The sequence below is a fragment of the Perognathus longimembris genome, chromosome 1 (assembly GCF_023159225.1).
Source record: "Perognathus longimembris pacificus isolate PPM17 chromosome 1, ASM2315922v1, whole genome shotgun sequence".
NCBI lineage: Eukaryota > Metazoa > Chordata > Mammalia > Rodentia > Heteromyidae > Perognathus > Perognathus longimembris.
This window is the reverse complement of record NC_063161.1, coordinates 132,316,252-132,343,897: the sequence shown is the minus strand read 5'-3', so window position 1 is coordinate 132,343,897 and position 27,646 is coordinate 132,316,252. Positions and strand designations below refer to the sequence as shown.

Sequence of the window (27,646 nt, the reverse complement as noted above, 5' to 3'; positions counted from 1 at the left end):
GGCAGGAATGTCTGTGACACTCTTATCTCCAATTAACCACCAAAAAAGCCAGAAATCGAGCTGTGGCTCAAGTGGTAGAATGGCAACTTGAGCATCAAAGCTCAAGGACAGCTTCCCAGGCCCTGAGTTCAGGCCCCAGGACCTGCACAAAAAAACGAAAAAGGAAGGAGAGAAGAAGGAAGAAAGGAAAAGAAAAGTACCTCATGTGTATGCATGGAAATATCACAATAAAACCCCTGTGCAATTAATACATATTAATAAAAGGGGGGAGGCAGTGGTACAAGGAAGAGACCTCACAGGTTATCTCAGAGACTGCGTGAACTGTGCACGAATGCCTTAGTGCAGGTCACCCTCGGATAACATCGGAGAGGACGAGGACAAGGGATGAAGGCAAAGGCCCCGACGGCCACGAGGAGGCTTCCCTCGAGAGGAGAGAGAGGTGGCGGGGGGGGGGGGGGGGGGGCGGTGGGTTGCAGACAAAGCTGTAGCTGACCGGGAAGGATGGGGGGAGGGTAGGCAGAGCTCTAACGCCATCCCATCCTTGTGCTTTTAATCACTCCTCTCGCACATTATTATCCAAGTCATAAGCATTTGTTGTGTTTACTATTTAAATACTTCCCACATTTGATATTTCTCTCAACATCTAACCTGCTTACTGTCTCCCTGGTTTAAATGTTGACTCTCAGCAGCATCCTCACTGGGTGCCTATGAAACGTGCATTGTGCTCATTATGTCTCCCCTGTTGCTGCCTCCTTCAATGGAACTGAGTGAGGAGTCCACACCGCAGGGAACCAAGAGGCCAAGTGGTCCTAAGTGCTCACTGGGAGACATGCGGGGAGCCAGGTCCCATCCACCGCTGGGTCCCTCTGTGCGCCCTTCACATGGTGAAGTGACAGCAGGAGAAACTAAAGTGGGATGTGACAGTGGAGGCTGCACAGTGAATAGGATCTAGAATGAACCACATACCCCCCCCCATCTCCACCCCGGTCCCCAAGACCAAGAGAAGACATCCAGAGCCCTGGAGTTCAGTCCTGCTGGTTCTGCCCACCTGGGGAGCCTCCCCCAGGGTCTCTGAACAACTTCATCATGATCATGCAGATTGGGGATGCTGAGGCACGGGGAGAGAGCTTTGGCTCAGCTGTGTATCTCAGAGCCACCCATCAGGGCTCTGGGCTTGCAGCCAGTTGGGTCTCGTTCAGTATTTCCCAATGGGCCTGATCACCAGGTTTGCTCCTAGCTCCTGTTAAACCACAAGCCCCCAGGCCCTGGAGATTGCTATTCAGGAGCGCTGGGGTGGGCCTGGGAGCCCACACTTTTCACAGCTCCCTGCAGGGATCAGAGCTGACTACCTCTGAAGTAAGGTACCATTTACCTGAAAACTCACCCACCCATGTGGGCCACCACACAAGTGCCAGGGAAGTGTAAGGCACTGGCTAATACCCCAACTGTGCCTCTGTCACTAGTTCTGACACCATGAACCCTGACCTCACCTGTCACCCAGGCAGGACACAGAATTTCTCTGACATAAAACATGCGAAAAGCAGAGGGGCGGACCATTGTGTAACTGTTTGGAAAATCCAGAGGTATTGTGCAAACGTTGGTTGTTGCTTTATGGACTCAGCTCTTCCTAGATAAAAATGTGTTTGTATTTCACCAGGATGTGTCACTCGGATACCAAATAAGGTGTCTCATGAGGTCAGCAACCCTTCTGACCAGGGCACAGGCTTTGCTTGGAGCTGTGTCTGGGAGAAAGGCAAAGGTGAAGGACGGAAGCAAGGTCTGGGAGGAGCAGGCTGCTGGGTCCTCTTGCAAACACTTCTTCCCACCCACAGGCATTTCTGAAGCCCACCTTGCTCAAAAAACCCTGCCTACAGCTGCTCCCACTTTCCCTTCCCATCATCCCCACTGCCCTTGGGGGTGCCATTCTCAGGCAAAGCTGATTGGTTCTCCTTAAGGTTTGGCTCCATTCTCCCCCGGGTGGCAGGCTCATTCACTTGCACTTGTCCTACCACCTTTCTTCTTCCTTATGTCTTCCTTTTTTCTTCTTCTCCTTTCTTCCTCCCCCTCCTTCCTTCCTCGTCTCCTCCTTCTTTCTTCTTCCTTCTCCCCTTTTCTCCTCTTCATGTCAGTCCTGGGCTTGAAGTCAGGGCCCAAACACTGTCTCTGAGTTTTGTTTTGGCCCAAGGCTAGATCTCTGCCACAGGTCTATGATGAGTGGTCAAAGTCAGATGCGTATTCTCTTCAGGCACATCAGGGCAGCAAGGGTTAAAGCTGCTCAGCTCAACCTCAGAACATGTGGGGAGCTTTTTTACACTCTAAGGTTCAGGTCCCACTGCCCCTCCATCAAATCAGGAGCTTGATTGTTGCTGCGGAGAGTCTAAGCCAGGGCTCTGAAAATGCTAGACATGTGTTGTTCTACCAAGCTAATCCCACCCTGGTTTGTCAATATGATTCTGATGTGTAGCAGGGTTGAGAATCACTGATCAGTGGGTACCCATTCATATCAAAATACATGAATGGCTGGAACAGATAGACAATCTCACATATTTACCCTTTTAACCTTGGTCTTGGATAGGTATACCCCTAGAACTACAGATGCAGGTGAGTGGCTGATTAAACAGGTTTCAAAATGACCCAGGGGGGTTAGGAATGCAGGTGGGTGACAGAGTACTTGCCTAGCATGGGCAAGGCCCTGTGAAGAGCCCGGGTTAGATCTCCAAGGAAGGGATGGAGGAAGGGAAAAACAGAGAGAGAAAGAGAAAGGAGGAAAGGAAGGAATGAAGGAAGGGAGGGAAGGGGGAAGGGAAGAGAGGGAGTATGTGTGTGTGTGTGTGTGTGTGTGTGTGTGTGTGTGTGTGAGAGAGAGAGAGAGAGAGAGAGAGAGAGAGAGAAAGAAGGAGGGCTGGGAATTATGGCCTAGTGGTAAAGAGCTTGCCTTGCACACAAAGCCCTGGGTTCAATTCCTCAGCACACATATACAGAGAAAAAAGCTGGAAGTGGCCCTGTGACTCAAGTGGCAGAGCACTAGCCTTGAGCAAAAAGAAGCCAGGGACAGTGCTCAGGCCCTGAGTCCAAGGCCCAGGACTGGCCAAAAAAAAAAAAAAAGAGAGAGAGAGGAGAGAAGGAAGGGAGAGAGGGAGGATGTGTGTGTGTGTGTGTGTGTGTGTGTGTGTGTGTGAGAGAGAGAGAGAGAGAGAGAGAGAGAGAGAGAGAGAGAGAGAGTGAGCGCACACAGGTACAGAGGTCAGACCAAGGACAGCAACAGAGGAGCCTGATTAGACCAAGCAATGAAAAATGAACAGAACATTGTCTTCCAGGCACAGAGGACAAAATGTGCTGTTCCTAGTGAGCACGAAACAATGCAGGCCGCCCCATTCTCTTTCGGGGAAGGGAATGGCAACAGCTGGGACTGTGGGTGAAGCGCAGAGCTTGAGAAGGGGAGTGGTAGATAGGCCTGGACGATTACAAAGGCCTGGGAAACAACAGGAGCAGAAAAAGGTCACGGACTTCCTGTTAGAGGATGACCGCAGGTGACCTGATCTAGGCAGAGCCACGCACAGGAGCTGAGACTCACTGCCAACTTGCACGAAGCCTTTCTTGTGGGCATAGGGCTAGTGGATCCCTGGAATACTAGACAGCCTTCAAGAAAGCATTTTTTTCTTGAGGGACTGCTTAAGCAATGATCCATCATCAACACTCCTCCACCATGTCCTTTGAACAAAGAACCCGGTCCCCACTTTTGTGTTTTTGGGGATTGAGCCCCGGTGCCTTCTGTATTTTCTAGGCAAGTACATTACAATAGAGTCACGCTCCCAACCTCCAGGGCCCCCCCTTACCGCTTAACAGCTCTGCTCTCAGCCAGCATTTCATTTTGGCAAGCATCTCCTATGCACCATTTTTTGCCAAGCCCAGAATAAAGGGCCAGGAAAGAGAGAGACAGCTGCCTTTGTGAGCTGCTGATTGGAAAGAGATAACTTCACACATGACCATAACACAGGGCAGGAGGTCAGCAAGGCCCAGACTTTATGCCACCACAGCCAATTGTGCCTGGATTACCAGGCTTCTAGAAGACAATGAGACCCCGAAGGATTAAATGTTTGGCAAAGGTTTGCTAGTTCTAGGGAGTGTACTGTGATAATTCTATTGGTTCATACAGTGTGCCTTGACAACCATCACACTCCTTGTCATATTCCTTTATCCTCCCTTTCCCTCCCACATGGATCCACATTTCTAAAGAATAGTTAGATGGGCTGGGAAATATGGCCTAGTGGTAGAGTGCTTGCCTTGCATACATGAAGCCCTGGGTTCGATTCCTCAGCACCACATATATAGAAAAAGCCAGAAGTGGCGCTGTGGCTCAAGTGGTAGAGTGCTAGCCATGAGCAAAAAGCAGCTCGGGACAGTGCTCAGACCCTGAGTTCAAGCCCCAGGACTGGCAAAAAACTAAAACAAGAATAGTTGGCAGGTTCCTTACAAGCAAAAACATGAGCAGTGGGCTTTTTGAACTTGCCTTATTTTGGTCCACATGATCTCTGGTTTCATTTTCCTCAAGTGAGATACATTTCATTCTTAATGACTGAATAATACTCCACAGAGTATGTATACCATCTTTTAAAAATCATTCACCGTTGATGAAGACACCTAGGCTGATTCCACAGCGTGGCATTGTGAATAGTGCCATAATAAACACGGGTGTACAGGAATCTTTCCTGCCTGAACATTTTAGGCTTCTTTGGATATGTGCCCAAAAGTGGTATGGCAGGGTCATAAGGAAGGTCTATTTTTGGTTTTTTGAGGAACCTTCATACTGATCTCCATAGCAGTTGCACTAGTTGGTGTTCTTATCAATTGTATATGAGGGTTCTTCCCCCACCCTCCCCAGAATTTCTGTTCTTTTCTTGATGATTACCATTCTGACTGAGGTGGGATGGAATCTCAGTGTAGTTTTGATTTGCATTCCCTTTGTAGGAAAGGATGTTGAACATTTCTTCATGGGCTTATTAGCCATTTGTACTTCTAAGAATTAGCTCTTCGTTTGTCCATTTATTAATTGGATTATTTGTTTTTTTTACTGGTTATTTTTTGTATATTCTGGATACTAACCTTTAATCTATTGAATAGCTAGTGAAGATTTGGGAGGTGCAACCTTAAGGGACTTGCAAAATATGGGGGACTGTGCAGGACTAATGCACAGAAGGGAGCTGGAGATAAGGCTGGCAGGAAGGCAGGGAGGCCAGCCCGGGGACAGACCTGTGTGCCAAGTTCAAGAGTTCAAACTGAGAACCAAATGGAACCCAGGGAAGTTTTCTAAGCTGAGGAGTGACAAGATGGCAGATGGGCTTAGAAGATGTGCTTGGTGGCTGATGCAGAGGCTGGAGGTATGCAGACCAAACAATGGAAGTAGGAATGGTGGATGAAGATAGAGAAATGAACTTCATAATGAAGTTGGAACCAAAAAAAATAGAATTTTTCTGGGTGCAAGTGGCTCACACCTGCAATCCCAGCTACTCAAGAGGCTGAGTTCTGAAGAAAGTGGTTCAAAGCCAGCCCAGGCAGGAGAGTCTGTGAGACTCTTACTGTCAATTAACCACCAGAAAAATGGATGCAGTGTTGTGGCTCAAAGTGGTAGAGCTCTAGCCTTGAGCTGAAGAGCTCAGGGACAGTGCCAAGGCCCAGAGTTCAAGCCCCATGACCACCACCGCCAACAAAAAGCAACACAAAAGAAATTTTGATCTTCAACATTCAAATATTCAAGAAGAATCAAAGAAAGGTTCTGAGGGTTTCTGACAAGCACTGGGAGGGGGAGTACCAAGGCCTGTGCTGTGGCCTACCGCCTAACAAGCTCCACCTCAGACACTAGCATTCATGGTGACAGGAAATTTTCCCACTCTTTTGAGTCAGTTATGCCCCAAGTGTACATTTAATTTCAATCTTTTCCTCCTCTTTCTTTTTTGCACGGGAATAATATTCTACATTCTAATATGGAATTAATTATTCATACATATGAACACCCTAGATGCCTGCCTAGTTTATTTTTTTTTTATTTTTTATTTTTATTTTTTTTTTTTGGCCAGTCCTGGGCCTTGGACTCAGGGCCTGAGCACTGTCCCTGGCTCCTAGTTTATTTTTTGAATAATCCATTTGAATAACAATTCATATAAGCCAGGGTAAACATAATTTTGAGGTAAATGTTCTTCCTCCAACTGTTGTCTGATGAATTATTCTAAACCATGGAGTGGCCTTGGATTGTCCTGTGGCCCAACATCGTATCTGCTGTGCACTAATTAGAGGCCAGGTGGCTACATCTGATAAGGTAAGGTTGGCACTGTTAGGCCTACCACCCTATGTTCATCAACTTATTTCCCACAGTAATGACTTTCTCCACTGATCCAAATTCATCCAGCCATGGGGCAGGGCGGGGGGAGCTCATTTGTCTGTATTTGTATTCTCACTTTCTATCACTTTTACTAGACTCTGGGCCTTGTGGGTAGACAGCAGGTTGGAAGGGGGAGGCTGGCCCATGTCACCAGAGCAGGTACACACAGGGAACAGGGTCAGGAAAGGCACCTACAAAAGCTTGGCCTCTTTGGTGAGGTTACCGCGGGCTAGCCCACATCAAATGCATCCCGGTCAGTTCACCATCTCACAAGTCTCCTGAGGTGCCTCCCCGTCCAGGCCGCCCTTGCCCTTACCTTCACCTCCTCACCTCCGGGGCCTGTGTTCCAATTTACAAATTCACTGGAGTCAGAATCATCCAGTAACTTTCCCTCACAGCCCTGAGGGACTTGCCATGTAAGGCGGAGGTTACCTTCCCCATTGGGATCTGTCAGGATCTGGGGCTCGGTGACCCGGGACCGGTCCAAGGTCACTTTGTCCCAGGAAAGGCCAGGGTTGACTCCGACGCGGCTCTCCGCGCGTCCCACGCAGGGCTCTCCCAGGGCCCTGCACACTGCGAGGCCCACGGGGAAAGGGTTCACACAGGACGTGTCTTCCAAAGCACAGGCGAGTTGTCCTATGAGCTGACAAAGGTGCTCTGATGGCGGCGGGGCGGGGGAAACCGCCGACGGCGGCCGCCCCGACGAGCCTGGCATTCGCCCTCCCGGCCCCGCTCCTCCCGCCCGCGGCGCGCTGAAGGACGCGTGGTCTGCTTCGGGCACCGCGAGGCCACCGTATGGCCCTCGAGTAAGGCACTCGGAGTCGCGGAGCCCCACAGTCAGGCCGTCCGCAGGTGTGAAGGCGCGTACCTCCGCCCGTGCAGCGGCGACGGCCGGCGGCCAAGAAAAACACCGCGTCGCCGCCCCTCAGGGACCCTGAGAGGCCGGCGTCCACCCACGTGACCCCCGCGGTGCGAGTACGGCCCGCCCCTCCGTCGGGGTCGGTGAAGCTTTGCGCCTGCGCGAGCGCCGGCCCGCCCCCTCCGGCCCGGGTCGGTGAAGGTCTGCGCCTGCGCGGGCGCGGGCTCGCTCGCCGGCCGTCCTGCGGGCGGGCGGCTCGGGGCGTAGGGCCGGAGCTTGTGGCCATGGGTGAGTGCGAAGCTGGGGAGTCGGGCTGTCTGGATGTCGCCTGCGTGTTGGGCTGCAAGAAGGGGGGAGGGGAGCGTGGGCGGCTGCCGCCTCCGGCACCAGACTCCACGCGCGCGCATCGCGTCCCTAGCGCGCCCTGGTTTCCCAGGCCTGGCGGCTGCAGGCCCAGCCCATGCCTCCGCGGTCCGGGCTGCTCCCCCCTCTGACCCGGGCAGGCTTGCGGGATGCCTGGGTCGCCGGGCGACCTCCCCAGCCTGGGGGACAGTGTATTCTTGGGGCGCCCTCGGACTGGAGTGAGGCACCTCCCGGCCCGCTGGAACCGCCGAGGCAGGGAGGGGCCGGGCTTTGCCAGAGTCGGGGGGCGGGGTGTGGGGGGGGAATGCGGCTCGGGCACCGCGGAAGGATCGGGCCCACGGGGATGCATTTTGGCCGGCCCACCGCAGAAGCCCTGACGCGGGAGGTGCTGGGACGATGGGGGGCTCTGGTGTTGTTCCTCCGCACCCCCCTTTTCTCCGAGGAGGAATGGACGCCTGGAGAATGCTGGCCCTGGGACACCACATTGCATTGCCGTCTTGGTAACGGTGCGGCCGTCCAGGATGGCAGCTATAGCGGTCTGCCTCTGTAGGGGCGATTAAGTTTAGCACGTCGCAATATGGCCACGCTTCGGCTGTGGTTGTCCCTTTCGCCATAGCCTTACAGCTCTACACAGCTGGTCTGATTTCCGCCTCGATTCTCTGTAATCTGTGAAAAACGAGTGCCTGTGAGCCATGCCCGTTGGCGCTTCCTGCACCTTTACTTTGAAGAACTGATCTGGAAGGGTGCTTGCTGGGCGGTCTCCTGACTCAGAACCCGTTCCAGAACACAAGTGAGATGCTTGGGAATTGGAGTCACCCAGAGTGCATTTCGGCATCAAAACAAGCCAAGGGTTGTTGACTATATGGTCTCATTTGGTAGACGAAAGTAAGGTCCGTTTAGTAAAATTTTAGAGGCACAGACTTGGCTTTGTGTTTATAGTGGCAGGATAGTGTCCTCAGTAGAATGGGAATCCCGGCTGACCTTGTTCTGCATGCTGACTCAGACGTGCTGACTAGTGGAAATTCACATCCTTTGAGAATTACAGTCACCCTCAGCCCTGTTTATGGCAGGAAGACCTTTGTCCTGGAATCACATCTGGGTGCTGGTGTATCCATGTGGGCTGCAAATTACAGTAGACTTTGTAACTTTCTTAAGAGAAGTTTTGACCCTTGGAAGTCAAGTTCCATCAGCTTTGCACGCTTAGGTTGAGTGCTTTAGGTATCTAAAAAGTATAGGTATGGTAAAGAAATTTTGCAGCAAGTCACAAAGGATATTACTCATGTTAATTTAAGTAGAGATCATCCTAATTCAGTCGAGTTCACAGTGGAGTAAACATGCCAGGTAATACTGGGCACACTGCCTTTACTTTTACTACTAAATTGAGATTCACACCTTCCTGAAGCATGAGGTTAAAGTCGAAGAAAAGCTTAAACCTGTGCAGTTTAGGCGGTCTTAATAATATTACTCTTGCTAGACAAAAAAAATTTTTATTGTATGACATTCTTAACATTTCTTAAAAGAATATGTGATATAGCAGATTTTTTTTTTTAGCCAGTCCTGGGCCTTGGACTCAGGGCCTGAGCACTGTCCCTGGCTTCTTCCCGCTCAAGGCTAGCACTCTGCCACTTGAGCCACAGCGCCGCTTCTGGCCGTTTTCTGTATATGTGGTGCTGGGGAATCGAACCTAGGGCCTCGTGTATCCGAGGCAGGCACTCTTGCCACTAGGCTATATCCCCAGCCCGATATAGCAGATTTTTACTTGGCCATAAAGAATGAAATTCTGTCATGTGAAGGAAAATGGATGGAACCAGAAATCATGTTGATGGAGATAATCCAGCTCGAAAATCCAAATATAATGTGTTTGCTCTTATGTAGAATCGAGACCTGAAATAATGATGACGATAATAATGGGACATAAATGTAAAAGGAAGACTGAGGGGGTATCAGTGGGGGCAGGGAAGGAAAAAAAGAGGGTACTTGGGGAGTGAAGAGGGCCTAAGTATGTTGCACATATACACATATGTGGATTGTTATTGTGTTGTGTAATTATTCATACTAGGTATTTTTTAGTTTTGCATATTTGTGTATTCATGAAAATATCACAGTGAAACCTATCAGTGTTTGGGAGGGGAGGGAGGATAAGGGAGTGTAACAAGAGAGGGTGAACTTGTTCAAATTGCACTGTGCATCAATGGAATGGTCACGATATATTTTTTTTTCTTTTTCTTTTTTTTTTCTTGTTTTCTTTCACAACGACATTCTTATACTATTAACATATACTAATAAAGGGGCTGGGAACATGGCCTAGTGGCAAGAGTGCTTGCCTCATATAAGCCCTGGGTTCAATTCCCCAGCACCACATAAACAGAAAACGGCCAGAAATGGCGCTCTGGCTCAAGTGAGCAAAAAGAAGCCAGGGACAGTGCTCAGGCCTTGAGTCCAAGCCCCTGGACTGGCAAAAAAAAAAAAACCCACAAAAAACCCCAAACATATGCTAATAAAGAGATTTTAAAAGAGTTTGATAGATGGTGAATAAATGACCAACGAGCCAGTTTTCTGTTTCCTATTAGAATCATGGCATATTTGGGCTGGGAAGGTGCCTTAGTGGTACTGTGCTTGCCTGGCATGCATGAGGCCCTGGGTTCGATTGCTCAGTACCACATACACAGAAAAAGCCAGAAATGGTGCTGTGGCTCAAGTGGAAGAGTGCTAGCCGTAAGCAAAAGAAGCTCAGAGACGGTGCCCAGGCCCTGAGTTCAAATCCCAGGACTGGAAAAAAAAAAAGAATCATGACATACTTGATGGACCAACTTTAATTTATGAAATCACACAAGTGCCATTCTCATAAAAATGATGCCACTTCTGCCCCACCCCCCCGCCCCAGGAACATAGAGTTTTAGGTGGTGACTTCAAAATGTTAAATATAATGAGGTGTGTTTTTTTTGTGGGGAATAGTGGGGTTCGAACTAAGCCTCATGCTTCCTAGACTTGTTTGACTTGCACACTACCATTTGAGCCATACCTCCAGGCTAACAATTTTTTTTGGTGGGGTCCATTGTAGGGCTTAAACTCAGGGCCTGGGCACTGTCCCTGAGCTCACTTGCTCAAAGCTAGTGCTGTACCACTCTTGAGCCACATCTCTACTTTTGGGTTTTTTTGGTGGTTAATTGGAGATAAAAGTCTCATGGTTGGGCTGGCTCTGTGTGTGTGTGTGTGTGTGTGTGTGTGTGTGTGTGTGTGTGTGTGTGTGTGTGTGTTTCCTTTTTTTATATAGTACTGAGGAATCAAATCCAGGGCCTCATGCACACTAGACAAGCACCCTACCACTAAGCCACATTCCCAGCCCCTCCTCCTCTTTTGGCTGGTCCTGGGGCTTGAACTGAGGGTCTAGACCGTGTGTGCTGTCCCTGAGCTGCTTTTTTGCTCAAAACTAGTGCTCTACCACTTGAGCCACAGCTCCACTTCCCTGAGTTGGCTTTGAACCAAAAGGAGGTCTCAGCCTCCTGAGTCTCTAGGATTACAGGCAGCCACCAGCACCTGGCAGAAAATGTTTGGACATTTATAAATTCTCATACTATTCTATAAATGTGTATGTTAGATATTTGTATTGATTTTAATATTGCTTAGTTGCACAATAAGTAAAAGCAAAATATTATATAAGACATCTATGCAAAGTTTTAGTTTCTGAAATATTAATCTTAGATTGGTAAATCTATTACTAGTAAGAGTTTTTAATTGGTGACTGAAACAGAAAAGTGGTTACGTATTAAACTTTGTACCACTGAAAATTTCTCAGGCATCTATAAATGTTTTTTGTGTAGGTATGACAGTCCTGGGGCTTGAACTCGGGGCCTGAGTTCGAGGCTGTCACCAAGCTTTTTTGTTCAAGGCTAGTGCTCAGCCACTTGTGTTACGGTTCCATTTGCAGCTTTGGGTGGTTACTTGTGGATAAATCTCAAGGACTTTCCTGCCTAGGCTGGCTTCACACCATGATCCTCAGAGCATCTTAGCCTCCTGAGTAGGTTTTCAAATGTGAGCTACCAGTGTCTGGCTTAAACATTTTCTTAAATTTATCATAATAAGATACCAAACCCTCCCCGAGGGTTATATGAGGGTGTTAAAATCAAATTGCAAAGAGACATGGCAAAGCAAACAGGATCCAAGATACCAATATACAGCAAGACCAAAAAAGGGACAGTCTTGGGAGAAATGCACCAAAAAGTACTACTTCATATGTACCTAAAGTAATATACAGACTGAAAAAGGCTCCAAAGATAAGGAAATAAAGACCACTTCTTAACTAGTCTTCTAGAGGATCCTATATTCTTTATCTCACATATGGTGTATGCACGTGCACATCTGAGGGGAGCTGGGAGGAGGGCACAGAATGAATGGAAAGTGGGTGAAAAAAATACAGTAGTGGGGCCCAACAGCTGCAGTGGACATTGATGAAAGCCAACTAAGCAACTCAAGGGCAGTGGGGGAAAAGAAGGAAGAGGTTACATACACTAAGCAAAAGGAAAGAAATGTACATATCACCCGACCTGGAAGAAATTGTTTTATTGTTAATGCTCATAGAGTTCATAAGAATTGTAGGCTAGAATGACAGTGCTCATCATTGGAAGGTTTAAAAAAAAAATGAAAGCATGGAGGGAAGGTGGGAGAAAAATAAGAAAGGGGATAACAAGTATGACAAGAAATGTACTTATACTACTTTAAGTATGTAACTGTAACCCCTCTGTACATCATTTTGACAATTTTAAAAAAACAAGATACCAAACCTTAGCACATCAAGAAAGAGATAAATATCTTAAAAGTTTAAAGAAAATGTGAAATTTTAAAAATAAAATACTGGCAACTTTATTTTATTTTATTTTTTCCAGTCCTAAGGCTTGGACTCAGGGCCTGAGCACTGTCCTTGGCTTCTTTTTGCTCAAGGCTAGCATTCTACCACTTGAGCCACAAGGCCACTTCTATCTTTTTCTATTTATGTGGTGCTGAGAAATCAAACCCAGGGCTTCGTGCATGCTAGGCAAGCACTCTACTGCTAAGCCACATTCCCAACTCCTGGCAAATGACTTTATAAAGAGTCAAATCATGAAGTGCAGGATAATTAAAATGACTCATGTAAGATATTAGAAGAAAATGAACCCAAACAAAACATCAGAAAGGAAATAAAACGAAAATAAATGGAAGAACTGAAAAAATAAAATTGGTCATTGAAAAGATGGTTCTTTGCTGAGGATAGGCGAGGTGGAAATTTAGATCTACTGGCAACCCTGCCCAAGAAAAGGGGAACATAAATACATATGGTTAGAAATAATTATACTTGAATAGTAAATCCTTTCTAGGCCTATAGAAATTAAGCTGGATTTTATTTCTTTTAAGGAAATAGAGTTATCAGAATTGACTCCAGAAGAGAAAACCTGGCAGACCAGTAACAATGGAAGAAATTGGGAAAGTCACCAAAAAGCTGTCACCCCTCACACCACCAGGCTCAGCTGGCATCTCAGGTGAATGAATTCTTTTAAATTGTCCAAGAACAGCTAGTATTGATGAAGTTGTTCCTCAGCATAAGGAAAAGTCAGATTCTTTTTACAAAGCCAGGGGAGCACACTGGTACTCTTTGTTGTTGGTGGTAGTGGTCACAGAGCTTGAACTAAGGACCTGAGCGCTGTCCTTGACCTTTTTAGTCAAGGCTAGCATTCTACTTTGAGCCATAATGCCACTTCTGGTTTTCTGGTGGTTAATTGGAGATAAGAGTCTCACGGACTTTCCTGCCCGGGCTGGCTTTGAATTACTATCCTCAGATCTCAGCTTCCTAGGTAGCTAGGATAACAGGACTGAGCCATTGGCACCCAGCTTAAAGCAATGAAACTTGATGGTGGAGCTAGTACTAATGTTAAAAACTTGATTTGTTCCCAGTAGTTTTAAGAAATTTTAAAATAAAATAATAGATGGTGGGCTAGGGCTATAGCTTAGTGGGAGAACACTTGTCTAATGCACAACAAGCCCTGGGTTCATTCCCCAACACTAAAAGCAAAAATTAGCAAGTATAATACTAAATACTTATTTAGTGTATTTTCACATGTTAAGTAGGATTCATTTCCATGTCAAGAGGGTAGATACTGTATACTACAATGCGACTTAACAATATGTTTACTTTTTTTTTTTGGCCAGTCCTGTGGCTTGAACTCAGGCTGGCAATGTCCCTGCACTGCTTTTGCTCAAGGCTAGCACTCTACCACTTGAGTGACAGTGCCACTTGTGGCTTTTTCTGTTTACGTACTGAGGAATTGAATCCAGGGCTTCATGCATGCTAGGCAAGCACTACCACTAAGCCACATCCCCAGCCCACAATACGTTTTACTTACAATACTTTTTTTTTTCCTTCTAATCCTGGGGCTTGAACTCTGGGCTTGGGTGCTGTCCCTGAGCTTTTATGTTCAAGGCTAGTGCTTTACCATTTGAGCCACAGCTCCACTTCTGGCTTTTTAGTGGTTAGTTGAAGATAAGACTCTCATAAAATTTCCTACCTGGGCTGGCTTAGGCTGAGGTTTGAATCCTATGCCAATCCTTGGCCAAAATGTGGTTCACCCTCAGTGTACTAGACTCTTAGGGAACTTTCCAAGCCAGCTTAGAGGCCATGTTCTGCCTATGATCCTCCTAAGTTGCTAGCTAATGACTTTTCTGTGAGGTTTGAGTCCTTGCTTCAAAGATTGCTCATGTTACCTTGTAGGTGAATTACTTGCACGTCTTACCACTCCTGACATGCATACTTTTCATCTAATTTCTACCCTAATTTTGCAGAGTGGATGGTATTAGCCTCAATTATAGCTATACAAACTGAGTCTCAGAAGGGTAAAGCAATTTGCTTGGGCAGCCTTGTAACTTTGTCATGTCTGTCACTTATTGTTGGCCTTTTGTTGTCCTTATTAGACCTTCATGATCACCAGTGTCCAAATTTTGAAATCAGTGTCCAACTTTTGAAATCATTTGCAAAGAACGACAAATTTAGCCAGGCACTGGTGCCTCATGCCTGTAATCCTAGCTCCTCAAGAGGCTGAGATCTGGGAATCAAAGCCAGCCCAGGTAGAAAGTCCGTGAGACCTTTATGCCTCCTGCATGTAGTTGGGATTATAGACATAAACTGGAATATTGGTATCCAGCCCTCCTCTTTCTACTTGCTTTCTTTCCTGTAGGAGTTTATTGATTGAATAAAGGACGCATCTGAATTTCATTAACATCACTATTCAAAATTTGATACTAAATCCTAAAGCAGTCAAGCATTCCTTTATTCTTAAAGATTGTATTATAGCCAGGTGCTGGTGGCTCATGCCTGTAATCCTAGCTGCTCAGGAGGTTGAGATCTGAGGATTGTGGTTTGAAGCCAGCCTGGGCAGAAAAGTTCCCATGAGACTCACATCTCCACTTAACCACCCAAAAGTGAGAAGTGGGGCTGTGGCTCAAAATGGTAGAGCACTTGCCTTGAGCAAAAGAACTCAGGGACAGAGCCCAGGTCCTGAGTTCAAACCCCACAACTGACAATAGATAGATAGATAGATAGATAGATAGATAGATAGATAGATAGATAGATAATCAGCCACACTGATGACTTGTGTTGACAATCATAGCCACTCAGGAGGATGAGTTTGAGGATTTTAGGTCAGAGCCAAGGATGTAGCCAGCCTAGGGAAGAGAAAGGAATGTGAGAGACTCTTTTCTTCAGTTAAGTAGCAAAAAGCCAGAACTAGAAGCATAGTTCAACTGGTAAAAGTGCCAGCCATAAGTAACAAAAGCTGAGAGTTCAGGCCCCGAGTTCAAGCCCTAGTACTGACACACACACACACACACACACACACACACACACACACACACACACACACACACACACACACACACACATATATGATTACAGGCTCAAGCCTGTAATTAAACTAGTTTCTCAGGAGGCTGAGATCTGAGAATTGCAGTTTAAAGCTAGCCTAGGCAGAAAAGTCGAAGACTGTTACCTCCAATGAACTACCTCCCTAAAAATTAGAAGTGGAGCTGTGGCTCAAGTGGTAGAATGCTAGGCTTGAGTTACAAAACTCAGAAACAGTGCCCAGGCCTTGAGTAATAGCCCCTGGGCTGACACACACACACACACACACACATCATATGACATCCTATCATATAGATAGATCCATCATCCTCTTCCTAATTGTTGAGCTCATGGAATATTTGTTCATTTTCTGGTAAGATAGAACACTATGTGACAAGCCAGGAATGGTGATCTGCCCCTGTTATACCATCTACAAGAGAGGCAGAAATAGAATAGGATCTAAGGCTCACTATAGGCAAAAATGTGAGGCCCTATTGGGAAAACATTTGAAGCAGGAAGGGCTGAGGAATGGCTCAAGTGATAGAGCACCTGCCTAGCAAACATAAGGTTCTGAGTTCAAACCCCAGTACTTCCAAATAACAAAAGAACCACTGATGTAAAGCCAGGTGTGTTGGTATAGTTCTATAAACCCAACAGTTGGGAGGCAGGCAGCATAATCTTGAGTTTGAGGCCAAACTAGGCTGCATAATGAGATCCTGTCAATTACAAAACAAAAACCAGAACCCCATTAATAAGTATAAAGAACTGATCTGGTCCATAATGTCCATAAATTGGAGGAGAGTTGAGGGGGCATTTTATGTGTTTTGACTCTATATAAAACCTATGTTATATATTAATTGTAGGTTAAAAAAAGTCCTTCATGAAGAAAGATCTTAAGCAACATGATGGATTCAGAAGCTCATGAGAAGAGGCCACCAATTTTAACATCTTCAAAACAAGAACTATCACCTCACATTGCAAATGTTGGTGAAATGAAGCATTACTTCTGTGGTTGTTGTGCAGCTTTCAACAACGTAGCGGTCACATTTCCCATTCAGAAGCTCCTCTTTAGGCAGCAGCTGTATGGAATCAAAACCCGGGATGCAGTGCTTCAGTTGAAGAAGGATGGATTTCGAAACTTGTATCGTGGAATCCTTCCCCCATTAATGCAGAAAACAACTACACTGGCCCTTATGTTTGGTCTGTATGAGGATTTATCTTGCCTTCTCCGAAAGCATGTTAGTGCTCCTGAGTTTGCAACTCGTAGTGTGGCTGCAGTACTTGCAGGGACTACAGAAGCCATTTTCACTCCATTAGAAAGAGTTCAGACATTGCTTCAAGACCACAAACATCATGACAAATTCACAAACACATATCAGGCTTTCCGGGCACTGAAATGCCATGGGATTGCAGAGTATTATCGAGGTTTGGTGCCTATTCTTTTCCGTAATGGATGCAGCAATGTCCTTTTTTTTGGCCTTCGGGGTCCCATTAAGGATCATCTCCCTACTGCAACAACTCGCAGTGCTCATTTGGTCAATGACTTCATCTGTGGAGGTCTTTTGGGTGCCGTGCTGGGGTTCTTGTTTTTCCCAGTTAATGTTGTGAAAACTCGCATACAGTCTCAGATTGGTGGGGAATTTCAGTCTTTCTCCAAGGTTTTCAAAACCATCTGGCTAGAACGGGACAGAAAACTAGCAAATCTTTTCAGAGGTGCACATTTGAATTATCATCGGTCCCTCATCTCTTGGGGAATAATCAATGCAACTTATGAGTTCTTGTTGAAGGTTACATGAGAAAAGTCATCAGTGAAGTGCCACTTGTCAACTAAATAGACCTAAGAAGAATGTGGTTTGGTCTTAGTTCTAATAGGCCTAAATACAAGTTGATGTTAAGTCCATACTACAGTGAATTATGGGCAATGATGTTTTTGTTAAACATCAACAAAGAATAAGGGGATTCAGTAGGAAAATGTAAGGATTTTTGTTTTGTTTTTAATCATTACCCAAGAGATGTAAGCTAATTGGCAAAAAGATATCTATCTGATTGCTTTTGAAAGGGTAATTTAATGGCCAAGATATGGTTCATTTTTCTTCTGAAATAGCTTTTAAGCCTTCCCTATTGAAATATAATGACCTTGAGCAGCCAGAGGAAATGCTCTTAACACCTGTGACTTCTCAGGCTTCCTCAAGGTGTTACTCCATTTCTTTGCTCTGAGGAATACCTGCAGAAGGTTCATTAAACTCAAATATGGTAGAACAGAGAAGAAAAACAGCTTAGTCTTAGGCCATTTTGTGATGATTATGTTGGTATTAGTTAAGCACTTGTTCAGATACTTATCTAGACTGTTTTAATTTGGTAGAATCAACCAACTAATAAAAGTTCCCATTTTGCTATCTATCTAGCTTGAAAAGTTCTGCTTAATTTTGTGCTAAGCCCTTCTAACATATCCTTGTGTTTATTTTATTGATTTCATTGCCAAAAGATGGAAGGACTTACATTTTTATCTTAAGTGTTTCATTCTGGTAATAAGTTAATTGTACATAGATCTTTCTCTGATTAGTTTGGTTTTTTTGAATTATTTGTGCCAAGTTAGTAGAAGGCATTCCCGTTCCCCCTCTTTTGTAGTCATTTGTCTGATTCAAGCAGCCTGTTCTCTTGAAACTGTACTTTTAAAAAATGCTTCCATAAAATTTTATTTTGGAAGTGTTATTACAGTCCCAAGTTTTCTTTTTGCTTAGTTTCTAAATGTTACAGGAGAGAAAGTAAAGCTCAGGACAGTTCTTCCCTCAACAGTGTTAGCGGACTTTTATTCTTGGAATGAACTTCTTTAGGATTGAGACATTTTTGGAACCCAGTTTTACCATTGTCATTAAGTCAAGGTAGTTAAAGAGCATATGATCTAAATACATTTGAAGGGTTATTTTGAATTTTAGAGGTTGGTATTAACACTGTAGCTTCCTTATCCCTTACATAATAAATGAATTTGTCCAAAGAATCAGAAAATACTAAGAACTGTTTTTCCCAAATAAGTTAAACTGACTTATAAACCCAATTGAATAATGAAATCTCATGAAGATTTTTGAGAACTTAAAATTTTTGTTGTTGTTGTTGGCAGTGGTGCTTGAACTCAGGGCCTGTGCACGGTCCTTTCACCTCTGTGCTCAAGGCTCGCACTCTACCACTTGAGCTACAGCACCACTTCCAGTTTTTGAGTGTAATTGGAGATAAAAGTCTCATGGAGACTTTCCTCAGATCTCAGCCTCCCGAGTAGCTAGAATTACAGGTGTGAGCCACTGGCACCTGGCTATGAACCTTTTTTAAATCTGTAAATACTAGTTAAAATTTGACATGAAGGCAGTAAATAGGTAGGTTTGTCCTTTTTTGGTTTTTTTTTTTTTTTTTTGGTTTGGTGCTAGGCATTAAGCCCAGCCCTTTGTACATCATAGTCAAGTGTTCTACCATTGAGCCATGCTTCCAGGCTCTCTTTTAGGGTAGGTTTATTACCAGTTTTTCATCTCTCTGGGTAATTGCATGCAAATATGTGCTCATACCAACCAAAATGAAGTCATCTTGAACTGGTACACTGAGTTTCTGGGCATATAATGTAAAACAGTTGTTTAGCTCTACCTGCAGAATCATTAAAGTGGACATTCTTCATCCAGCAGTGCTGGATGAAACACAAGGCTAACAAGCTTCACACAGCTCTACTGGGCAATATTTTGCTGATGTCAGCAAAATGTGAGGATTTCAGAAAACAAGAATTTGACACCAAATTGAGTAGTGCCCTTTGGATTGCTGTCAAGATTTGAAGGGAGGTAGGTTCCAGAACTGAAAAGATACCACCTTGGTTCCAGATCACCTCATTAGCCATACACAGGCATGTGTTTTCCAGGGAATGGACTTCACTAGGCTTTCAGTGCTGAGACTACTTTTTATTTACACTCCATATAGGTGGTCAAGATTTAAGTTGTAAAGCACTTTTGTGAAACAGAAGTGAAGGGAAAATTAAGGAAAATGTTTTCATTTCTGCTGTCTCAAGCATGTTGTTTAGAAACAATAATGATTTTTTTCATTCAGTTTTTAATTCTTTGTCACTATTTACAGCTCTTGAAGACCAAACTGCAAATGTATCACCAGCGATGGTTTTATGTTATCCTATACATTGACAAAAAGTTCAGAATCTGTAGAAACAGCTTTGTCTGAATTTTCATGTCAAAATGTGGAACTAATAAATTCTAACTAGTGTTTTTACCTTCAATGTGAACTAGTGTGGTGACAGTTTCTTACAGGCAAACATGACAGAGTATCTGAATCTTCAGGTGGCCTTTCTGGTTCAGGCACAGATATCTTAAGTCTTGTGTCACATGCTTTGTGTCTGATGCCACCAGAAATGTGTTATGAATTCTGTATTTAACCCACTCGTAGTGGTATGAGCCCTTGAGGACTGAACCACAGAGTAAACACAGCCTTTGTATGGTAGCAGATTTGTATCTAACTTTATTTGTGGTTGGGGGAGAAAGTTGGTGTTTTTGTCTAAATAGTCAATATTCATCCTATGGTTGGTTATGTAATTACTTGTTCTACGTTGTGACCTGTGCAATAAAACAGATTCGTGTATGTATAGCTATATAGCTCAATTACAATGGTAATACGTACGAGTTGGTAAAACCTCTAAGGGGGCTGGGGATATGGCCTAGTGGCAAGAGTGCTTGCCTTGTATACATGAGGCCCTGGGTTCGATTCCCCAGCACCACATATACAGAAAACGGCCAGAAGTGGCGCTGTGGCTCAAGTGGCAGAGGGCTAGCCTTGAGCAAAAGAAGCCAGGGACAGTGCTCAGGCCCTGAGTTCAAGGCCCAGGACTGGCCAAAAAAAAAAGAAAAAAAAAACCTCTAAGGGAGTACTAAGTAGAAGAGGATATGTGACATGGGATCTAGAGGACTGAGTAGTGAATCACGTTTAACTAAAATTGGTGTGGTGTGGATAACATACTGTAGTGTTCAGAGTGGCAGCTGTAAAATGAAGGCTAGGCAGGAAATTATGTTGGAAGAAAAAGGTAAGTTCTCAGACTTGGGCTCCTTTATGTTAAGACACATTTTTTTTTAAGACATTTCTTTTAATGTACGAATAAAACACGTCAAGGACTTGAATTACATTACTGTAGGCTTAAGGATTTTTGTTTTTAGTGCTATCTTTTTGCTAATAAATATTTGCTTAAATGGGTCCCAAATTGGGTGAGAGTTCTCTGTATGTTAAAGTTTCATTAAAAGTGGCTAAGCACACAGAACTATTTTGTTTGCTCTTTTGAGTTATCAGCTTGATGACATTAAATGATTCGTGGTTAACATGCTGTTTTAGGTAACTGGAATGAAGTTTGTTTTCCGAGTCCCATCTTATTTGATGTTTTGTGGGGTTGGGTGGCCCTGTGGCAGGCTGTCAGCATTTTTGTTGATAGGTAGCATGCTGTCTTGATGTTTAGCAGTTCACTTAAGGACTTGTTTCATCAGACAAAACAAATAGTTATCTATCCTCTGTGACCAGGAGGTGTTCAACTAAGTTAACTTTCTAGAAGACTGTAAAGCATTTCTTTAAAGTTTTCCTCAAATGTAATAAACCTTCTTACTGAATGTGAACTTTGTTGGCAAATTCAGCTTACCAGTCATTTCTGTTGTTATGGTATTCTTTCAGGTAATGCTCATCCCCAAATTAATTGGACCAGATCTCAGCCTCCTGAGTAGTTAGGATTATAGGCACAAGTCACCAGTGCCCAGCTGCCTAGTTTCTCTTGAGTTGGTGTCCTTATTCCCATGCAACACAACATCCTGAGCAGTATCTAGCAAACAAAATGTTTGCTGAATGAAAGACCAATTTTTTTTGTTTTGAGACAGGGTCTTGCTATGGAATCAAGATAGCCTCAAACTCTTGATCCTTTTGCTTCATTCAGCCTCCCAAGTACAAGGATTATAGGTACATGCCACTAAACCTGAGTCTTAATTTGAGATTTTCCAAACTAATGAGACATGCTTAATTATTTATGGTCAGAATAAATCTTATCCAGATGAAGGCAGTCCTCATTACAATAATAAATGATTCCTCTAGTGCTGAATAATTTGGATACCATGTTCTGGCTTCATGGGAGCCGAGGCCACTTATGCTGAAGGTTCATTTGATTCATTCAACAAAATATTTTAAACAACTACTCTGTGTCAGTCCTGTGTTAGGCACTGGGCATACAAAAATAGATGAAAGGTCCCGCTCTCTAGGAGATCAGTTTAGTATATGAAGTCAACAGCACCTTAGAACCTACTGAAAAAACTTTCTGGGTATCTAGCACAATCCGCAACATTCCAAGACTCCTAAAACATCCATCTAAAATTTAATGGGAAGTACAGTTTGGAAGTGAAGGAAGGATGCAGAGAAATTTAGAAAGCAATTTAAACATTGTCTTAAATGGGAAAAAAATGGGGAAGAAACAGTAAAGCTAAAGATTCGACCTATTTTAAAGACTTTGGACCAGATTTAAATTTGAAAAATTATTTTATTATTTCTGGGTAACATTTTCACTTACAGTGACATTTCTATACACATACATGGGAGGTGTGTGTGAGATGTGCTCCTTGCTGCCTTTGAGAAAACCCACATCTCTGCCATTAATTCATTTACAACTAAAGAGAGCAGCATAAAGGTAAATTGGAGACTTTTCTTTTGATAAAAAATTTCCATTATCATTTAAATGGGAGACATTCTTAGGATATCATTTAGAATCATCTCTAAGATTACAGTTTAGTAAAATTTTATTCTATAATGAGACTAAACCATGTCTTTGTAACAATAACAATTTAATCATATATTTTAAATGGTTACTGACGAAGTTTCATGGCTACTAAAATAGTCTTAAATCTATTTGGATTTCTTTTTTTTTTTTGTAAAAATGTAAAAGACCCCTGTGCAAATACAGAGCTTTTGTTGTTGCATTGCTGTACTTTGGTACATTTCTATTTATATCTTAATCTAGCAGCATCCTTAGTTTGTAATATCTTACGTAAAGTAAATGAAAAATCACTAGCTTAGGATTTACCTGGGAGCTTCTAATAGCTAGAAAGTTAAGTAGAAAACAATCAAAGGAGCTATCTCACAAACTGTGCACCCAAGTTTGTCCAGCTTTTCCAGTAGACACTCTCAACAGGCTTGATTATCTCATGTCCCAGCTCACAATGGATGAGACAGCACATTAGAAGAAAGTGGGAGCATGTTGACAGAACACACTATTCAGCAGATATAAAACATGTTTTTAACCTCAGAATTGAGGGGATCACATTGTAAGAGACATTGACTCATATTTGTTATAGCCCTTTAAAATTTATGAAATGGGATATATATATATCAGAGCTCATTGGGTATTTCATAAAACATTATGAATATAACTTTTCATCATGAAAAAGTGAATTATACTGAGCATGCTATTTAAGAAGGCAGGGAGGTATACTAACATACCTGATATTTGCATCAAAAATAATTACAAGTTTTAAAATTTGGCACTTAAGAGATATGCATTAACTATCCAAAATTTATATATATGGTTTCTTCCTGACCAACACAAGGTGTTACTGAGTGGATTTTCACAGCACTCAGTTATAGTTGGCCACTAAATGGGGATGATTGTCATAAGTAAGTTGTCAAACATTTCTCCTGCAAACACAAGTTTAACAGACAGTTATGGATATCAGTACCATGTATGTTCTGACTAATGCTGAAACCACTAAACTTCTAAAAGTCTCAAAACATTTTCCCTATACTGCACTAAGAGAATATAACATTAAGAAAGATATATTGTGAACTTGGTTCTAGATACAAGAATAGTGAATATGTGATTTACCGTCTCCTTGCTTGTTTTCTTAACTTTGATATGACATTTTCTCAGGGATGTAACAAGAAATAAAAAAATGCTTTGGGCTTCTGAGAAAAAAAAAGAGTGTACACATTTTTAAAAGACTAAATTGGAAGTGTTTTTTCTTTTGCCACTGTGTTTCAAAACTGAAAATAAGACACTCTATCTGATGTATGTATCTGATTCAACATGGCACTGCCATAGAAATACTGACAGGAGACAGCTTTTAACCAAGAGAATAATTTATACTACATTTACCAATAATACTTCTTACCAATTATAATACACTTACCAATTATCATGAATAAAAATGACTGAATAAAAGAGTAAAAAAATCAGACCAGGTATACTCTAAGTAAAATGGGAACTTGAAAGAGTAATGAGTAATTCAAATAGTACTGTATTCGTGAGGCCATTTAATTCCTCGATTAATATTTCCTGGTTACTTTTTGAATATGATTATACCTCAAAGAGAGCAAAAGTTCTTTGAGTTTGCACTGTTGTTAATCCTCACTTTTTGTGGCTCTGATTTTATGTAAGGATATTCATCCTCCAGTCTTTTTCTACTTCACAGGTGATTATCTTGCTTGAGGACTTTTAGTTAGGAATGGACGATATGTATCCCCCAAGTTTATTGTCTTCATTCCCATGGAAATTTTCAGTCTTGTAAATATTCTTTTGCTTGGTACAGATGGTAATAAGAAAAGATTCCAGAAGATACTAAACAAGCCAAGTAATAGGCCAGTTTATCAGCCTTTACAAATTAAAGGCAAAATGATAGAGTAGCAAGCCATCTTTGGGTAAAATAAATAGACAAATCTGAGTTTGAATCCTAGTCCAGCTACCTGTAGCCAACTGTAACTTCAAGCCAAGTCACTTAATCTTTCTTGCCTATCAAAACCTCCAAAGTTAATTTGAGGTTCATTCTACCTATTTTGCAAGATTTTTTTTTTATTTTTATTTTGGTGAGGGCTAGCAGTAAAGTCGGTACATTATTTAACACATAATACTTGGGAATAGTGGATCAAGAATCACTGACTGAATTTAGAGTTGGGTGCCATTAGGTTTAGCATCTGACATCAAACCTTCCCAAATTCATGTAACTTACGGAATTTTGAGTATCAATTTGATCGTTATTATTTTCAATAAAGTTTTCAGGTGTTTTTCTTCAAAACTATTTGCTTTTATTTTTTTGTACAGAAGAAGTTTATGGAAAGCCTGTACTTTAAGTGCTCTGTAGTAATATTTTCAAAAACTAGAAAATGTTAATTTTTACAATATCCATGGTAAGATGATTGAATTATAAAAATGTGTCCTAGAGCCAATATTGTCCCAAATTAGATATAACCACTTAGGAATGTGTGGAAATGGCTGTTCTGCAAGTCTTACAAAGGAATGTCATTTTTATTCATGTATTTAGCTCACTTTAAATTTCTCTAAGGTTTTCTTCTCATAACTGAAATTCTCAGAATTTACTCCCATGCCTTCCCATTTTCAATCTACTGACCATCCTAAGGTACACAATAATATAACTTAAAGACAAAGCATCTATAAGAGCCAACTTAGTACAAAAGAAACCGCCCTGAGCAAGTTTCTCAGGAAATCTGAATTCAATTAGGAGTATTGAATTCAAGTACTGGCTTTGCTATTAACTTTGCATAACCTTTTCTTGTTTTTTCAAATAATAAAACTCATTCCATTCCAAGTTTTCTATTTCTAAAGTTGATTTCATTTACTATTATTTAAAGATTCAAAACATCTTGTAGGGACTGTATTAAGCACCAGGTGGATATAGAAATACTGACTGCTGTTTATAAAGTTTTCTTCCCCCACCCCACCCCAAACAATGATCTGGAGACCACTTGAATAAAGATTACTATTGTCCCCTGCTTGAATAAGAATTTCTTAAGGCCCAGGTTTCTGCATTTCCCCCCAAATGTTTAGCCTAAGGGAAGCCTGTGACCTAAGAGGACAAGGATAGGGCAGTAGCCTGAATTATTCCAGTTTCTCGCAAATCACTTCTCAACATAATGCCATTCAACAGAGCAGCATTCTTGTGCTTCGCCTCTGCCTGATGCTTTCACTTGCCATGTTTCATAACAAAAGCCAAAACAGGTATTCCTATGGACACTCAGTCTGCCATCCAAGTCACTGACTCCAGGGTTATAACAACACCTGAACAGGACTATAGCTCTTTGCTTACTAATGGTCAAACAGTTGAGCCTATGACCCCTGGCACAAGAAAGACAAGAAAATATCACCACTTTACTCTCGATTCCGCCCTCAACCCCAATACTGTTATATCATCCTGTGTAGCTCAAACAATCACAAAAAAATCATAATGTTCTCATCACTCTAGGACTCAATATTGGCAAACCTAATAAATAAATCCTTTTCTGTACAACAGAAATGAAAAATCCTATTCCTTTTTTTTTCTTTAGCAATGCTGTTGATAAAAACAAAATACCAGTAAGGACATATATTCAAGACTTAAAATTCATACAAGTAAAATAAATTATTGAAAGAGGGATGGTATTTTTCACAACAAACTCCTTCTCAAATGAAAAATTTTGTATAATTTTAACAGGAAACTTAAATGACATTTTGTTGCAAGACTAACAGTTATGACAATAATGTCATTCTCTGTGCTCAATATAGAGAAATATAATAGCAACTTTGAAAGGCCAAATGTACTGATAAATGAAGGTAAAATGCCCTTTTCAACAACTGGTATGTTAACACCCTACTTCTGGGTTTTATTTAATACTAGGTGCCATGGGTTTCTCTTATCTCAATCAAAACTCCTGCCAAATGTCCACAAAATTCCTAAGGGAAAAAAAAAAAAAGGAAAGGAAATCAGAAAGGAGGGAGAGAAATAAGGAAAGAGGGAAAGAGATGAGGAAGGGAAAGAATTTAACAAGAGCTACCATGCAAAATCACCAGGAGAACTGGAGTTCAATGGCACAGATCGGCAGGCGCAGAAGAATTTTGAAAAAGATGATGCTGCATAGTCTTAAGTTGGAGATGCCCGTAATGATGCTGGATGACCAAGTCTCAGGTCACAGGTATGTTCACAGACCCCTAAGAACCAGGGCCTTGACCCAAACTTGTAAGATCTTCTAAAAAGAAAATACTTCACCTAAATTGAAGTAATTTATAAGTCAAACACCCAAAGAGTCCCTTACTTGACGTAAGCTGTGCCTAAAACTTTGGCTGGTACAAAGAAACTCGTCCACTAAGGCACCCTGAGGCAATCTGACAATGTGTCGGGGAGAACTTTGTTGTCAGTACCACATCATTATGAGAGTACAGAGAACGAATCACCCGGAGGGGACTGGCTTCTTTGGGTAAACAGTCAACTAGTTCACTGCACAGTTTGTCAAATCCCAACAAACGAATCCCATAACCATGTGGAGAAGAAATCATTCTCCCATCAGGGCTGAAGCAAAGTTCTTTGATGTAACCCCTGCCTACGTTGGCTTCTTCAATGTAATGAGTCAGTCGTAGGGAACAGCGAGGTGAGACAGGTCGTACTGGTGCTCCTTCTTGGAATTCATAGACACAAGTCCACTAGGGGAACAAGAGAGAGACAAACCAGTTATCAAGCCCCAAACAGTGCTACACATATTCCTCATCTTTGAAAAGCTCAACTAAATCCCAAGCTATAAGATTATTGCAAGAAATCAATGAGAGAAATGTCATCCCCCTTCCAACTGACAAAACTTTTCTATTTCCCTATCTTTATAAGCTGTAGTGACACTACACTATGATATTTTAAGGCTGTGGGTTCTCTGAAGATGCCTTTGTATTCTGCAGTAATACATTTCCTTTTCTGAGGGCAAAAATAATATTAATATTTAAAACATTCCTGGCCTGGGTGTCAGTGGCTCACACCTGTAATCCTAGCCACTCAGAAGGCTGAGAATTGAGGATCACAGGTCAAAGCCAGCCCAGGCAGTAAAGTCTATGAGACTCTTATCTCCAATAAACTACTCAGAACAAGCTGGAAGTGGCACTGTGTCACAACAGCCTCGAGCACAAAGAAGCTCAAGGCCAGAGCCCTTGAGTCCTGAGTTCAAGCCTCAGGACTGGCAAAACAAACAAATGAACAATAACAACAACAAAAAAAAATTCTGGGATACATCCAAGCCCTAGAACAACTTTCTGCCTATACACTTCAAAGGCTCTTCTCCTCCCCTCCTGTCAGTTGTGGTCTCCAGAGCAGTGAGATCCTTGGAAGATCCTTGCTTTCCAGAATGATGGGACCAGAGATTTCCTAGATTTTTAAAAAGA

At 42.8% G+C, this 27,646-nt stretch overlaps 2 protein-coding genes and 1 long non-coding RNA gene across 6 annotated transcripts in view; 2 read left to right on the top strand and 1 right to left on the bottom strand.

The window, feature by feature from the left end:
- Positions 1-580: 580 nt before the first annotated feature.
- Positions 581-20,083, top strand: LOC125345000. The gene is made up of 3 exons (XR_007209696.1): positions 581-593; positions 8,829-8,833; positions 19,803-20,083. It is a non-coding gene; the product is annotated as an uncharacterized LOC125345000 (long non-coding RNA).
- Positions 7,386-18,251, top strand: Slc25a51 (solute carrier family 25 member 51). 4 transcript variants are annotated; one of them, XM_048336867.1, is made up of 4 exons: positions 7,386-7,523; positions 12,987-13,111; positions 14,538-14,690; positions 16,326-18,251. In XM_048336867.1, exon 4 carries the CDS (start codon positions 16,365-16,367, stop codon positions 17,256-17,258), a length of 894 nt encoding a protein of 297 aa, XP_048192824.1. In that variant the 5' UTR covers positions 7,386-7,523; positions 12,987-13,111; positions 14,538-14,690; positions 16,326-16,364; the 3' UTR covers positions 17,259-18,251. The 4 variants fall into 4 exon arrangements, with proteins under 4 accessions (XP_048192824.1, XP_048192696.1, XP_048192758.1 ...); XM_048336739.1 differs by lacking the exon at positions 14,538-14,690; XM_048336801.1 differs by lacking the exon at positions 14,538-14,690 and having other exon boundaries at positions 12,987-13,141; positions 16,324-18,251.
- Positions 20,084-21,983: 1,900 nt separating the features above from the next.
- The window catches only part of Dcaf10 (DDB1 and CUL4 associated factor 10), a 44,004-nt gene continuing 38,341 nt past the window's right edge, over positions 21,984-27,646 (bottom strand). Inside the window, exon 7 of the mRNA XM_048335580.1 lies at positions 21,984-26,923. Coding sequence (XP_048191537.1) covers positions 26,555-26,923 — 369 coding nt within the window. The 3' untranslated portion in view covers positions 21,984-26,554. The remainder of the gene's footprint in view (positions 26,924-27,646) is intronic.

Excerpts from the sequence above, each read along its gene's own strand:
- Slc25a51 (XM_048336739.1), top strand. The coding sequence starts at position 16,365 with ATGATGGATTCAGAAGCTCATGAGAAGAGGCCACCAATTTTAACATCT.